At 43.3% G+C, this 16,547-nt stretch overlaps 1 protein-coding gene across 6 annotated transcripts in view; it reads left to right on the top strand.

Moving 5' to 3' along the window:
- The window catches only part of sh3pxd2aa (SH3 and PX domains 2Aa), a 171,024-nt gene that overhangs the window by 92,052 nt on the left and 62,425 nt on the right, over positions 1-16,547 (top strand). For 5 of the 6 annotated variants that reach the window (XR_009788356.1, XR_009788357.1, XM_061772138.1 and 2 more), the window contains one exon: positions 5,649-5,693. The exons of the other annotated variant lie outside the window; for it this stretch is intronic. Coding sequence is in view for 3 of the 5 variants with exons in the window: in XM_061772138.1 (XP_061628122.1) it covers positions 5,649-5,693 (45 nt within the window). In the remaining 2 variants the exon portion in view is untranslated. The remainder of the gene's footprint in view (positions 1-5,648; positions 5,694-16,547) is intronic. 6 annotated transcript variants of the gene reach the window in all.

Below are 16,547 nucleotides of genomic sequence, written 5' to 3'. Positions count from 1 at the left end.
AATTCTCGTGTCATGTTTTTGACGTATTTCAGATAGGACTTGGTGGATGTACCATCACTTGAGACTCCAAATGCCACATCTACTGGGAGTCTACCCTCTCGACCGAACATGAGAAAATATGGCGAGTGGCCTGTTGACTCATTTAGCGTGCAGTTGTATGCATGCACCAGCTGACTGATGTATTTACTCCATTTACTTTTGTCCTGTGCATCAAGAGTACCGAGCATGTTGAGAAGAGTGCTATTGAAACGCTCAGGTTGCGGGTCACCCTGCGGGTGGTAAGGTGTGGTTCTAGACTTCTTTATACCAAGCATACTCAACAGTTCATGAATGAGGTGGCTCTCGAAATCTCTGCCTTGATCCGAGTGTACTCGCTTCGGTAGACCATAGTGGACAAAATATTGTTCCCACAGGACCTTAGCAACTGTTGACGCCTTTTGATCCTTAGTCGCAAAAGCTTGAGCATAACGCGTGTAGTGATCTCTAACTACAAGCACATTACAAATGTTTCTGGAGTCAGGCTCAATTGTCAAGAAATCCATACAGACAAGATCCATCGGCCCCTCACTGGTAAGATGTGACAACTCAGCAGCTCTCTTGGGCAGCGTTTTCCTCTGAATACACCTTGGACAATTTTTAGAATACGTCTCAACCTGTGTTTTCATACGAGGCCAGTAAAATCTCTCTCGCACCAACCCATAGGTTTTTTCAAACCCAAGGTGACCTGACTGGTCATGCAAAGACTGAAGAACAGTTTCTCTGAACTTCTGTGGGAGTAAGAGTTGTTGTCGAACTGGTTTGTTGGGAGGCTTACTGATTCTGTACAGTACAGAGTCCTTGACCTTTAACTTTCCCCACTCTTTTAACAACAATGACACATCCGGATGTTTTCGTTTGTTAGCCCGGTCCGCAAAGTTCTACACAACAGCACACCACACTTCTCCGATGCATTGGTCTTCCTGCTGAGAATGTGAGATGTCAGCTAAAGACATTTGGGGCAGTGGCTGAGTGCTTACAGATAACACACTACAATAAGCTCTGGGTACAGCATGCTTGGATGAGCCCAGGAGATCCACAGCTCTGCAACGGTGAGGATGAGGTGTTCTAATTGACGACATGTGACAGACAGCTTGGACGCTGGTGGGAGACATGGACACTTCCTCTTCACCAGACACATCGCTGTCAGCATGAGGACGCCGTGACAATGCATCTGCATCAATGTTTTGTTTTCCAGAGCGATATTTCAGGCTGAAATCATACATTGATAGCTCCGCTAACCATCTGTGTCCTGTTGCGTCCAACTTAGCGGTGGTTAAGACATATGTTAACGGGTTATTGTCTGTGTGAACCTCAAACTTGACTCCGTAGAGATAATCATAATTATCATAATCATAATTTTTTTCTGACGGAGAGAGGCTCCTACTTACAAATGCAACCGGGCGCAAACCTCCTCCTTGGTCCTGATAGAGGACACCTCCTAAGCCTTCTCTACTTGCATCAACATGCAGAACATAAACCAGATTTGGGTTTGCGATTGCTAGGACAGGTGATTCTGTAAGACTGACCTTTAATTTCTCAAAAGCTTTCTCACAGTCTTCATTCCACCTTGCCCCAAACGGCTCTGAGGGGTGGTACCACTCTGTTGTCTTCATGTCTGTTTTTGAGTTCTCTTTCTCTTTGTTGTTCTTTTCCATTTTAGTCTTTCCTCCTGGCCTTCCAGTCACAATGGAGCCCTGCAGTAGCTGATTGAGCGGATGACAGACTCTGGAAAACTCTTTCACAAACCGTCGGTAGTATCCGCAAAACCCTAGAAAAGAACGGAGAGCAGTGATGTTCTCTGGGCGTGGCCATGACTTCACAGCTTCAATCTTTGAAGGATCAGTAGCAATGCCATTGCTAGAAACGACATGCCCAAGATAGGGTACAGAGGGACAGCATAACTGACATTTATCCAAAGATAATTTAAGTCCCTCTTCCTTTAATCTGTCAAGCACTTTAAGAAGGCGCTGCTCATGTTCCTCCATTGTTCTCCCGAAAACAATGACATCATCAAGGTACACTAACACTTCCAGCAGATTCATATCACCAACCGTCCTTTCCATGATACGCTGAAACGTGGCTGGTGCTCCGCAGATGCCTAGTGGCATTCTCTCAAATTGATAAAATCCTGCCGGACAGGTAAATGCTGTTTCTTCTTTGTCAGCATCACATAAAGGGATCTGATAGTAGCCACTTCGGAGATCAAGCACGCTGAACCATTTGCTACCACTCAGGCATGTCAGGGCATCCTCCACATGTGGGACTGTATACTGGTCAGGAATTGTTCTCCTATTTAATGTCCTGTAATCCACGCACATACGTATGGTCCCATTTTTCTTGCGGACCACAACGATAGGTGACGCATAAGGGCTTCTAGACTCTGAAATTATTCCAGCTTCTTTCAAATCATTTAAATGTTTTCTCACATCCTCCAAATCCTTTGGAGGTAAGCGTCTAGAGCGCTCTCTGAATGGTTTGTCCTCCGTCACTCGAATGCTGTGTTGTGTGCTCTTTGCACAACCAACGTCAAACTCACTACAGGAGAAAACCTCTTTCCTTTCCATCATTCTCTGACACAGCCTCTCCTTCCACTCAGGAGGCACAGGAGAATCTGCGAAGTTGAAAGACGAGGGGGATAGTTGAGATGTGGACTGCTTAGATGACTTATTTTCAGGGACTGCATTTATTACATCGACCCAGTTTCTTGCTGGAATGTGTTACGGAACTTTACCATGAGATCAGCTGCACTATCTGTGGTCCCAAAAGCTGTTTCTAGGGCCTTAAGATACTCATTGGCAGTGGCACTGGGGTTAGTGACTCTTAAATCCCGGACAATATCTGCTGCAGGCCCTTTGAGACTTTCAGCGATTCTCTGTTTCTTGACAACATCAGAACATTGCCACTCATCCAGGAGGTGGGTGGTCTGTTCCGCCCAAGAGTCATAGTCCTCTTCTCCAGGTAGCGTTGGCTTTATGCCCGAGAAGAAGCGAAGTTTACGATAGCCTTGTCTGTCCATAGGCGGTGCTTGACATTTTTCCACAAGCAAAGAGATGGCATTGACAAGCTCTGTGTTCAAGTCAGGAACAGCGGGTGGGGCAGGCGTGGTCTTAAGCAAACCTGTCATATCATCTAAAGTCTTTCCTTCACTGGCTAAGAATGATACTAGCTTGAATTGGAAACCTATTTTTTCACTAGTCACATGGAAAGTCTGAAAATCAGGGACACTTACTACCCACAAGTCTGACGGGTCCCCAGCAACCAACTGTTCAGGTAAGTCAGTTTTAGTCATGTCATCTGTGGTCTCAACTAATACGGACTGATTGTTGTTTGTGCGTGTTAGACACCGTCCTCTGATTTTAGTGCGACCAAAAATTTTAACTTCATCAAGTACCTTATAAATGTTCTCATCAGTAACATCAAGAGAAACCCCACTAAGCACAATAGAATTCTTAACATCAATACCTTTGTCGTCACACCATTTGATTATTTGTTCGGACTCCATGTTTTTTTTTTTTTTCTTTTTTTTTTTTTTCTTTGCTCACAAATACACTAGTGAACAATAACAATCCCGGACGAGCCCCCACATGTAGCCCTCACTGGCAGTACTCACAAAACCGTTGAACCCTCAGTTCACTGGGGAAAAGAAACCCAAACCGATTGCCGTAGGAACGCGCCCTCAAAACGCTTCAGTAGGCACAGCGACTGGATCCCGTAGCGTCGAAGCGGCAGCCCGGTGGCGTTGAGCAGGCAGGACCCGTGGCGTTCAGCAGGCAGGACCCGTGGCGTTGAAAGAGTAAATCCGTTCGCGTTGAAACAGTCAAAAATCCGTTCGCGTTGAAACAGTAAATCCGTTCGCGTCGAAAAACCAGGTCCAGACCCCCCAAAAAAAACTCTTCTTCCCCCGCCGCATCTCCCGCTCTTCCTCCCCACGACCCACCTCCTTCCCCCAATCCCATTGGGCGCACCACCCCTTCAATCAATCATTAAAACAAAAAAAACCCTGAAATGTTCACAGACCCCTCGGAACGCAGGACACCCCAGTATCCATCCACACAAAGAACCAAACAAACTTTTAACTAGTTTTCACAACAGCAATTCAAACAAATACAGTTCAACACATTTAATTAAATGTGCAGTAATTTAATTAAAAATAAAGTAATTTAATTACAGTTAGTTAGCACCCATTATTTCTGTCATGAAATGTTGGTTTGACCTGAGTGCTTAGAATACACGATCTGACAAGAGCAGTGATTTCCAACCTTTATGGAGCCAAGGAACATATTTTACAATTGAAAAATCTCACAGAACACCAACAAACAAGAATGTCACAAAAAGTGGATACATTAATTACTGTCTGTACTTCTTGCCATCAAATAGAAGACCATTTATCATGTGTTCTGTCTGTTACCATGCCTCACTGGCATAAATAGATGAACAAAGATACATTATTGATTGAAAAAATATTTTTTGAGCAATTAAGTACACAAGTATATCCAGTAAATGAACAGGTCATTTAAATAGACACATTCCTCCAGCTTGTTATCGGATCGGTGATCGGTTATCGTCTTTTTCAACTCGCTGATCGGTGATCGGCCCCAAAAATCCTGATTGTGTAAAGTCAAATATATATAATGTATATATGTTAAATCACCCACTGGAAAAGCACAGTGGCTCCAATACTAACAGGATTCATCCATCCATCCATTTTCTGAGCCGCTTCTCCTCACTAGGGTCGCGGGCGTGCTGGAGCCTATCCCAGCTGTCATCGGGCAGGAGGCGGGGTACACCCTGAACTGGTTGCCAGCCAATCGCAGGGCACATAGGAACAAACAACCATTCGCACTCACAGTCATGCCTACGGGCAATTTAGAGTCTCCAATTCATGCATGTTTTTGGGATGTGGGAGGAAACCGGAGTGCCCGGAGAAAACCCACGCAGGCACGGGGAGAACATGCAAACTCCACACAGGCGGGGCCGGGGATTGAACCCGGGTCCTCAGAACTGTGAGGCTGACGCTCTAACCAGTCGGCCACCGTGCCGCACTAACAGGATTGTTATCTACAAATTGAAAATCCACCTTTTAGATATAGTGCACCTAATTGTTACCCCAAATCTTTGTCGGCACATCTGTCATTGTTTTCTTTCAAGAACAGCATTTTCGTAATTTCCTGTATGGGGGATTTGTTATTTTAGAAAAAAAAAATAAGGCAGTGAAGAATAAGGGGTAATTACTTCAGAAGTGGCTAACACCAATCACAGACATTCCATGCGGTCCAAGCAGAGGGACAGAAGAAATGGAGAAGATGAATCAAATTCACGAGAAGAGAGGGAATTGTACAATTTTGAGCCTGAGCAATGGATAAGAATTGGGGAGGTTTATTTTTTTTTGTAATGTACTGTCTTACAATGTCAGTCTTTTACATCATTATGTACAGTATACAGTAAGATATACTGTATACTGCCCTCAGATGCAGTTCATGTGTGTCGGAACCTATCCCCTTTTTTGCTGAATAGGTATGATTAAGGTGTGCTTTACCATTCTGTGGCCGTCTTTCTCTCAGACTGAATAATCTTTCTCTGCTTTTTTCCGTTCTCTTTTACATCTGCAGTATGGATGTACGGCATTACCGACAGCCAGAGGAAAGAGGCGTCAGGTAGCTTTGTGTGTCTTTGTCAAATAAGTACGTTTGCATGACACAAGACAGCATTTAATGCCCAGTCTGATTGAAATTGCCAGATTTCTATATATAATATAATTTGCGAAAGTGAGCAGAATACACGTAGATTTTTTTTGTTTGGTTTTAGTTGCATGGAATTGGAGCAGGCTTTCTGCACATTCTCCAGTCACTATTGCAGGATTTGCCTTGCATGTCTAATACTATTACAAGTACTAGAGAAAGGACTGATCCGGCAAGGCCATGTCTAAAGATAAATTTAGAGTTCATGCTGCAGCAGCTGGAGACTCGGGTTTAGTATCTTAAAATACATGACTAGCAGAAAAACAAGTATTGGTGATCTACCATAATTTCTCGTGTATAATGCGATTTCCCCCCCCCCCCCCCCCCAAAAAAATTTGTCAAAAGTCAATAGTGCGCATTATACATAGGTATAGGGGCAAAGGGAACACAATTTCACATTTTATAAATGTATGCTTCCATCTAGTGGTTATGAAAAACTGTACACTTTCATTCGAAAATGCCACCTCGTGGTTATGAGAAAGGTTTACACTTTCATTCTAATATGCCACCGCCACCTAGTGGTTACAAAAAAGGTGTAGCGTACACGTTCATTCCAATATGACAGGGGTAGTATGACTGCATATATATACAGTTGTATAAAGTTTACATACCCTGGCAGAATTTGTGAAATATTGTTTTGTTTTTTTAAATATGACTGAACAACAACAATCATTAATTTCTTATTGGTTATGTTTTATTTAATGGTAATACTTTTATGAAATGCTTGACCGTTAAATTTGAATTCCATTAAAATAAAATTAAATGTGTTTCATCTGGTCCTTCATGTTTTTTTAAAATAATTGTACCGATCTTACAAATTCTGCGTTGGTAATCAAATATATGAACACAACTTTGTTTTCTAATTTACTAAATAAAAGTAGGGCTGTGAATTTAAAAATAAGAGCAAGTAAATAAAAAAAGTATTACGTGTTCAAATAAAGTGCTTAACTTCAGAATAATTCTTTGAAAAAAAACCTAACAAAATATAGATAATACTTAATATTTTGATCATATGGGTAGAAGCAAAATCATGCATTGTAAAAATTCATGAAAAATATCAAAAATAGTTAGATGGGTTTCCCAGAATTTTGAGGTCAACTTTGGGGGATGCGTATTATACATGAGAAAGTACGGTAATTACTGTAGCTACGAACAGCTATCTTGTATTGATACGATGTTCTGGGCCAACTTGAATAGCCCCACTGCTCAATAATCTGAAAGTGGGTATACTTCCACATCAAAGAATTTAATTAACCCTAGCACATTTGAGCCGGGTCAAGGAGAGAAGTCTGATTAAAACGAAGACTTCAAATACGGGGGTAGCTCCACTAATGTACGCATGTGAACGTACTGACTGTTGAACGCATGCTCAACTGTGTTTATGTGAGTGTGCCCTGTTGGCTGCATCCCACTTTGTTTTCGCACTTCAGCCTTCTCTACACATTGATTGCACTGCACTGTCATCACCCATCTGGTCAAATTATACCTGCCGATGCACTGGGTTCTCCAAAACTGTTTGGCTACTCCAGCATACATACATTCGTGGCGGAGAAGGGTGGGCAACAAATTTTCAAAAGGGGCCACACGAGAAACCGGAACGGTCGTCATAAGACCACGGCACCATGTTAACTTCAACTGTATTCCATAATAATTTAAAGTATTTATATAAAGCATTGAATTCACATTTTATCTGCTACTTGTGTAGATATGCTATTATTATTATTAGGCAATACATTTTTCAACAAAATTATAAGCGATCATCCAAATTATTTACAATTTACTCAATATTCACAAAGCTCATGTCTACAATGTGCATATTTTTTTTCTAGTTTTTAAAAAAAAATATGCTGACATTTTGAGCCAACCAAACTCATATTACCTATTCGTAGTTGGGACTTCGAAATCATAATAAAGATACACAGGTAGGTAGGTAGGTATGTAGATGCAATGAAATTGGAACTGTAATGGTATTGACACTGACAGATATAATGTTACAATGATGATTTATAATACAACCAACACGTCGTCTATGAAGCTGCATTATCCCTCTGGCCCTACACCGTGCAAGAAATAAGAATGTTGCTAACATGAAAACCACTATTGGCATTGTGGCTAGTTTCTTTTTTTTTAAATAGTTGCAAGAGGGGTCAGAAAACTCACTAACTATAGCAAAAATTTCAGACAAGCTGGACTGTAGCTCTTGCTCACTTGTATCTGCATATGTGTGCACATCAAAATAAAAGCAACATTTTCAAAATAAAAGCACAGCATAATTTTTGCTTTATTTGGACTTCACGAGCACTGTGAGGGCGAAGCAGAGACTGTGGACTGCGAATCACGTGCTTGATATCTAATTATCGTGGCAGGTGATTGGCTGACAAACACTTGGACTATACCAACCAGTCGCAATGTTTATTGATGATGTAATTGCATGTCCCCCCCCCCCCCCCAAAAAAACAAAAGGAGGACAAAGAGTAATAAACAGGAGAAAGACGGAGAACCCAGGCTAGAACAGGCGCCTTTGCACTAGTTACAGGTGGTGGTTTGAATCCCGAGCCTTTGGTAGGACTTTGAGAAACCATTGCAGTTTTTATTGCTCAAAAATGCTCCCCAGAGCCCGCTGTACACGTATTTTCAGTGACAACTGCACACAGGTCCTGTATCCTCTTACAAATTCTGCCTGTGTAATCAAACGTGTGTTTTCTATTTTACTAAATACAAGTAGGGCTGTGAATTTCAAAATAAGAACAAGTAAATTAAATTAAATTGTGTTCAAGTGCTTAGATTCAGAATAATTCTTTGAAAGAAAAAAACGAACAAAATACAGATAATACTTAATGTTTTGATCATATGGGTAGAAGCACAATCACACATTGGAAAAAATGCATTATACATAGGTAGAAGGGTTTTCCAGAATTTTGAGGTCAACTTTGGGGGTGTGTATTATACATGGGTGCGCATTATGTACAAGAAATTCCGGTATATAAAATATTTTATACCAGCATTATTTGTTTGTTTGCACAATAGAGTACTGAGGTTTTGTTTTTATAAAATATTTTTTTTATTGTTTTTGTTGTTGCATTGAGTTTTGTCCAAATGATTTAGGGTAGTATTTGTACAATACAAAATATTGTAAGTCAATTTGTTTTACACATTCTCCAATATAAATTAATACATACATAATACATATTTACATCACTAGACATCCATCCATCCATTTTCTGCTTATCTTCACAGGGGTCACAGGAGAGCTGGAGGCTCTCGACAAGAGACGGGATACACCCTTAACTGATTGGCAGCCAATCGCAGGGCACATATAAACAAACAACCATTTGCACTCACATTCACACCTACGGGCAATTTACAGTCTTCAATTAACCTACCATGCATTATTTTGGGGATGTGGGAGGAAACCGGAGTACCCAGAGAAAACCCATTTAAACCCGGGTCTTCAGAACTGTGAGGCAGCTGTGCTAACCAGTCAGACACCATGCCACAAAAGAGATACAGACCCTTTCCAAAAAAATCTGAATCAGAATCCTCTTTATTTGCCAAGTATGTCCAAAAAACAATTGTGCAAAAAGATGCAGAGTCCTCTAGCACTTAGAGCAGTTCGAATGACTAATATTGCAATAGTCCTGTGCAATGACCATTGTGCAAAGGGCGCCGAGACTTCAAGCGAGTAGTACGTAGTAGTCTGGGACAATGTTGATTGTCCAAATGTTGCATATACTCCTCAGTCAGTGTGCAAATGGAGCAGATGCTACTCTGGCATGAGTGGCCAGTATTGGTCAACAACAGATATGCAAATAGTGTAGCGTGGTGAGACTACTACAGTGAGTGCACGAGTAATATATAATTGGCCTGACAGAAATGTGACAACAAACTCAAGACAAAAAGACAAAAAATTGCCAGCATGTTGCAATGGAATTGTAGGTTAGGTGTTTAAGAAGTTGATTGCAAGAGGGAAGAAGCTGTTGGAATGTCTGCTAGTTCTAGTTTGCATTGATCGGTAGCGCCTACCTGAGGGAAGGAGCTGGAAGAGGTAGTGACCGGGATGTGTAGGGTCCGAGAGGATTTTGCATGCTCTTGTCTTAGTTCTGGCAGCGTGCAATTCCTCAAGGGTCGGTAGGGGGTGCCGACAATCCTTTCAGCAGTTTTGATTGTCCGTTGCAGTCGGAGTTTGTCCTTTTTTGTAGCAGCACCAAACCAGAGTGTGATGGAAGAACACAGGACTGATTTGATGACCGCTGTGTAGAACTGCCTCAGCAGCTCCTGTGGCAGGCCATGCTTTCGCAGAAGCCGCGGGAAGTACATCCTCTGCTGGGCCTTTTTGAGGATGGAGTTGATGTTGATCGCCCACTTCAGGTCCTGAGAGACTGTAATTCCCAGGAACTTGAAGGTCTCGACGGTTGACACAAGGCAGCTGGACAGTGTGAGGGGCAGCTGTGGCGAAGGATGCTTCCTGAAGTCCACGATCATCTCTACAGTCTTGAGCGTGTTCAGCTCCAGGTTGTGTCGGCCGCACCACAGCTCCAGCCACTCCATTTCTTGTCAATATGCAGACTCGTCACTGTCTTTGATGAGGCCGATGACAGTGGTGTCAGTTGTGAGCAGAAAGCCCAAATTATGTGAAAATAAACACATAAATAAATACCGGTACTTTAAATTGTGGGCCCTGGATCGATAATTTATGAAAGTTTCTTTTTGAATGGAATTATGAAAATAAATAAACTTTTCCAATATATTACATTTTTTTGGAAAGAGTCTGTACATAAGTCAATTTATTCACCTTAATGAGCACCTACATGATCACTTACCTGTCCATATTTATTTAAACCCACATAATCACAACCACCATGTACGTGAATACATAACAGTATTTTATCGCCTGTGTTCCGAGAATGCTGTTTTCATAAAACTACATTATATATTTTTTTTAAATTAATTTAGCTTTGCTAAACAAGCATATTACCTGATACTTCTTATGTCATTCTGTAAATAAAACTGTCACCAAATTATTGTATATTTAACAATTTAGTGACATCATATTGAATAAATCACAACTTTAAAAAAATACAAGCTGTCACTCAAAACATCCATCCATCCATTTTCTGAGCCGCTTCTCCTCACTAGGGTCGCGGGCGTGCTGGAGCCTATCCCAGCTGTCATCGGGCAGGAGGCGGGGTACACCCTGAACTGGTTGCCAGCCAATCGCAGGGCACATAGAAACAAACAACCATTCACACTCACAGTCATGCCTACAGGCAATTTAGAGTCTCCAATTAATGCATGTTTTTAGGATGTGGGAGGAAACCGGAGTGCCAGGAGAAAACCCATGCAGGCACAGGGAGAACATGAAAACTCCACACAGGTGGGGACGGGGATTGAACCCCGCACCTCAGAACTGTGAGGCTGATGCTCTAACCAGTCGTCCACCGTGCCGCCCCTCACTCAAAGCAATTCAAATAAATTAAATATAATAACAATAGAAAGAAAACATAAGCGTTGTTCTGAGTTTTGAGTTCTGGTGCCGCAAGTTCTTTTGAGAAGCAAATGTTGCTCACAAAATCATAAGGTTCCTGACAAAATATTTCAAAATGTTCCTCAGAGGTGATGCTAGGGATTGGCATCTCTGGTCATATGAAGGAGTGATCAAGAAAAGGACGTGTTTCCTGGCACATACAAATGAATCACAATTACAGTATACTTTCTCATCAACAGAGGTGGGTAGAGTAGCCAAATATTGTACTCAAGTTGGAGTAATGCTACTTTCAAATAAGACTCAAGAAAAGGAAAAAGTAGTCCTACAAATGATTAGTTGAGTAAGAAAGTAAAATCCAGCTGAAGCAGAGCTGTACAAGCTCTAAATATACCGTATTTTCACGACCATAAGGCGCACTTAAAAGTCTTAAATTTTCTACAAAATGGACGGGGCACCTTATAATGTGGCGCGGCTTATGTGTGCACCGAGTTCCAAAATCTGTAAATGTTGCGTGACTTCGATGAGTGTGCTGCTTGACTGACTGGGAGCATTTCCTGCCGACCCGCTGCTTGTATAGAGGAAAGGCGGACGTGACTGAGGATAGCATGCGGATGTTAAAGGGGGAAGGGTGCGCGTGAAAGAGGACGCTAAAGGCACGCCCCAATAGGTATATAGCGCTGGTATGTGCGTTGTGCAAAACAACATCGGTTTGGCTAAGGACCCCCGAAAATGGCACCTACGAAGAGACACGCTTACGAAGCACAAGCTATCAGTTACGCGGAGGAACATGGGAATCGAGCAGCTGTGAGAGAATTCAAGATCAATGAATCCATGGTTAGCAAGTGGAGGAAGCAGGAAAACGCCGGCATCATTGCTGAACAGCCCCCCGGCAACGAGACTGACTCCGACAATGACGAGAGGGAACCCGGCATGTTTGATGGAGAACTTGCCCAGCTGTTTCGGATACAGAAGATGAGGACTTTGATGAATTTGTGGATGAGGATTGATCAAAAAATAACGTGTGTACATTGTACTTCAATAAAGTACAACCAAACTCACTGTTTACATTGTTAAATACTTCAATAAAGTACACCCGAACTCAGTTTTGCTCGCGCTGCCTTGCATACTAGCGAATGTTTTGGCGTGCATGCATGTTACCGTATGTTTTAAGCGAGCCTATGTTTTACCATGCCTGCGCCCAATAATACAGTGCGCCTTATGTATGTGTTAAATACAGAAATAGACCCCGTAACTGAGACTGCGCCTTATAATGCGGTGCGCCTTATGGTCGCGAAAATACGGTGTATATATTATGGATGGATGGATGGAGTAAGAAAGTAAGAAAGTATTCAGTGAAAAAAATACAGTACTGAGTACTGAGTAAATGGTAACCTAAATCAGTATGAATGTGAAATAAAAAGAACTACATAAATTATTATTGTGAAAATTCAGATATTGCTGAACAATATCACTTCTAAAACATTGATTCATTCATTTTCCATACCGCTTATGCTCACTAGGGTTGCGGGTGAGCTGGAGCTTATCCCAGCCGATTCTGGGCGAGATGCGGGGTACACCATGAATTGGTTGCCAGCCAATTGCAGGGCACATATAAACAAACATTTGCACTCACATTCACACCTACGCGCCATTTATAGTCTTCAGTTAACTAATTTGAGTTTTGGGATGTGGGAAGAAAGCATAGTACTCGGAGAAAACCCGCACAGGCAGAACATGCAAACTCCACGCAGGCGAGGCCGGATTTGAACCCGTGCCCCCAGAACTGTCAGGCAGATGTGCTCACTAATCATTCACCGTGCCGCCTGCGTGCAATGCATTGTGGGTTAATTATTCATATTGGTCAAATCTTTTGAATAAAACCATATTATAATACAAATGTTAGAATAGCAACCTGCCATGCATCACAAAATATGGTGTGAATTTTAGTTCCATTTCATCCCTCCTGACCGCCAGAGGTAGTGCTTCAAGCACTGGATGATCCCTCTAGCACATGCGCAGGTCGAGATTTGAATAACAACGAAGTCACGTGACCTCCCGGTGCCGCCCCTGAGCATGCAATGGAAGGCAAGTTCTTTTGTTCTTGTGCGTTGGTCTAGTGTACTTTTGGCTTGTTCTGTTTGCTGCCCCAGTCCACAACTCGTTCACTCCCTGCTGCTTACTGCTTTTGCCTTGTGGGTTTGTTTATATCACGGTTGAGGTAGTGAGCCTCTCTCACCCCTCAGTGGCCAAGCTGCTCTTATTCAAGGTGGACTCTACCTGGATTGCCTAGTCAGTCCGGTCCCCGATTAGGTCTGACTCCTGTTGTTTGTCACATTAGGTAGGCTGTCTTTATTCTCATTTACTCATTCAGCGTCCGTTTCGGTTCAGCAGTACTTGGATTCACTTCAAAGGTGACACACACTGTTTGTGACTTTGTTTCATCGTACTTCAAAGCTACTACCATCTTGGTGGGGCTGCCTGTGTTGATGGTTTCGGCTGTTTGACATAGCCAAAGATCGCTTTCGGTCTCATTTCATGCTCGACGGGGTAGATTGTGTCTCATATTCAGATCACCAGTGGTGTTTTCAACTCGACGCGGTCTTATGCTAATTCGATCACAAGTGGTTTTCAGCTCACATGTCTGATGGCTGTGGAATTGGCTGAATCAGTAGTGGAGTTCCATTGATCCAACAGTTCCTCATTGGTGCCATGATGGAGTTGTTGTGCTGTAGAGCTTGTACAGCTCTGCTTCAGCCGGATGATGGCCATGATTTATGTCCCGTATATTTGGGGGTCGACCACCTGAAGGAAGTCTGAAGATACTTGCATGAACTCCATCAGTATGCCTTCCTCACTATGTGCTGCCCGCTTGTCCATGTTGGAGAAGCCTGGTACTGGTTCGCAGTCGCACCAGCTGCCAAAGGGTCAGAGTGGGCCGCAGGAAAAACCTGCTGTTGGTGGCTCTTCCTCGGTTCTGCCTAAGCGTGTCAGTTTGTCCTTGAAGCTGGAGGCATGACTGCCGAGCTTGTTGAGTTGCGTTCTCTCTTTGAGTCCTTGTCTGCCAAGCTTTAAAACCAATACACTGTTCAGCGGGAGGTGGCCTGTTTTAGTGAGGACGACGCCCTTTACATGGTGGCTTCTGACTCAGATTTTCATGACGCTGACCAGCACTGTGAAGACTCTCCAGAGGTGCACTCACTGGCTTTGGATTATGGCTCCCATACCTCCACCTGCTCTCGTGTGAGCATGAGTGTAGCCACTTCTTTTGGGTGGCTCGCTCTTGTGTGTTTGGAGCCGCCTATACCTGCAGCGCAGTTCATGGGCTCCAGCGTCTTTTTAAGGGGACAGAGTCTCCCTATTTCCTTTTTGGTCATTCCCTCCAAGAAATATATTAAGGAACTACAGGCATGCTGGGGGTACACAAAAGCATTCTCCAGAGCGACGACTGTTGGTCGGCTTCTCGTATCTATGCAGATTTGGCCTGGACCACATGTCATCAGTGGAACCAGCCGTGGCTTCCCTGACCGTGGCGCCAGATGAGGTTCTACAACCTACTGCCAGGTGCCCGAGGCCACAATAGTGGCGCCTGATGAGGCTCTACACCCTACTGCCAGGTGCCCGAGGCACCTGACATGCTGTGCAGGGAGTATGATGCTGCTGCACGCGTGTGACGTCTTGGAAATTCCCTGTCACACTTGTTACTGAGCCTTGCGTCTCTCCAAGAGACGCTCCTAGCAAACACTCCTACACAAGGTCTAGTTGACACCTGTCTTTGGACATTTGCTTTCATATCACGGGAACTTGGCTAAGTCCTGTCCACACTGATGCAAGTGCAGGTCTGGTTGGCTCAATCGCCATTGACTTAGAGGCTTGTAGGAGGTCATCGAGGGGATTGCCTGTGGGTCCTGGGAAATTTATTAGTGCCGCAGCAATTCAGCCGTTGCAGCACACCGCCCAGGTCTGTCTCTCAGACTGGACTGACATCCCCGTCCACAAATGGCACACGTTTTCGCTGCCTCTAGCCACCCAACCCACTAAGCGTCCCCGGGCCCATTCGCAGCTCCACAGTGAGCTTGTAATAGGGACTGGCCCGTTCCACGGACGGCCGCTCAGGACTCATTTCTCACATGACCCTCAGTCGGCGGAGCTAGGTCAACAGTCCTCCAGGTTTGTCGTTTGTCGTTTGTTTCAAAACAGGGCTGTCTTTGTGGCTGGCTTTGGTTACTCTGTATACATAAACCAGCTATTTCATGTTATTTCTTCTTTCTTTGCCCGCTGACAAAAGACAGGAGTCTCAACCCTGTAAGGAGCGATTTTATGGTTACAAGCCCTCATTGGTATTTTCTGCCTGTTTTCTATCATTGTTATGGTCGGCACAATAAAGATCAGACTTCATCGTTAATCGTTTAACCTTATAGAGAAAAATAGATCAGATTATGAAATTGTTTCAGTGTCTGCATAGACAGGGACAGATGTTATTTTCTAATTTTCATAGTCGCTGGCATTGCCAGGACCTGTTATGTGGTTGCTCATCCTGACCGGACATTTTATTTTCACGTATGTAAGAAATGTAAGAATGTCATGTTAACTGTATGGTCCTTGTCTGTATTGTCTTCGCCTTCCTTTCCTGCTAATGCATCTAAGCATACTTTGAACTACTACTAAGCTTCCTGATCAGTTCATACAGTTCAGGTCTTCCTTCCATCCATTTTCTATAACACATGTCCTCATTAGGGTCGCGGGGTGAGCTGGAGACTGTCCCAGCTAATTTTGGCCGAGATGCGGTGTATACCCTGAATTCGTCGGCGGCAATTTGCACGGCATATAGAGCTTCATAAAGGTCATATCAAAGGAAAACAAGAAGTACACTTCTATTCTTTCATGACAAAGAAGCATTTAGGATAAATTGTGGTACTTGCCAAGAAGTCTTAATTGGCCACAGTTTTGTTGTTTACCTTAACCATGATTCTTGGGAATATATACTGATTTATACTGCCCTGAATACAAAAACTATTCCAATTCCACTGAACTGATCAGCGACTCAGGCACGGTGGACGACTGGTAAGCACATCAGCCTCACAGTTCTGAGGACTGGGGTTCAAATCCCGGCTCCGCCTGTGTGGAGTTTGCATGTTCTCCCCGTGCCTGCGTGGGTTTTCTCCGGGCACTCCAGTTTCCTTCCACATCCCCAAAACGTGTGGTAGGTTGATTGAAGACTACATTTCCCGTAGGTGTGAATGGATGGATGGATGATCAGCTACTCCAAATCTGACTGAGTTGCTTGA

This window comes from Phyllopteryx taeniolatus, chromosome 4 (genome assembly GCF_024500385.1).
Source record: "Phyllopteryx taeniolatus isolate TA_2022b chromosome 4, UOR_Ptae_1.2, whole genome shotgun sequence".
NCBI classification, from domain to species: Eukaryota; Metazoa; Chordata; class Actinopteri; order Syngnathiformes; family Syngnathidae; genus Phyllopteryx; species Phyllopteryx taeniolatus.
This window is presented reverse-complemented; position numbering and strand designations above follow the sequence as displayed.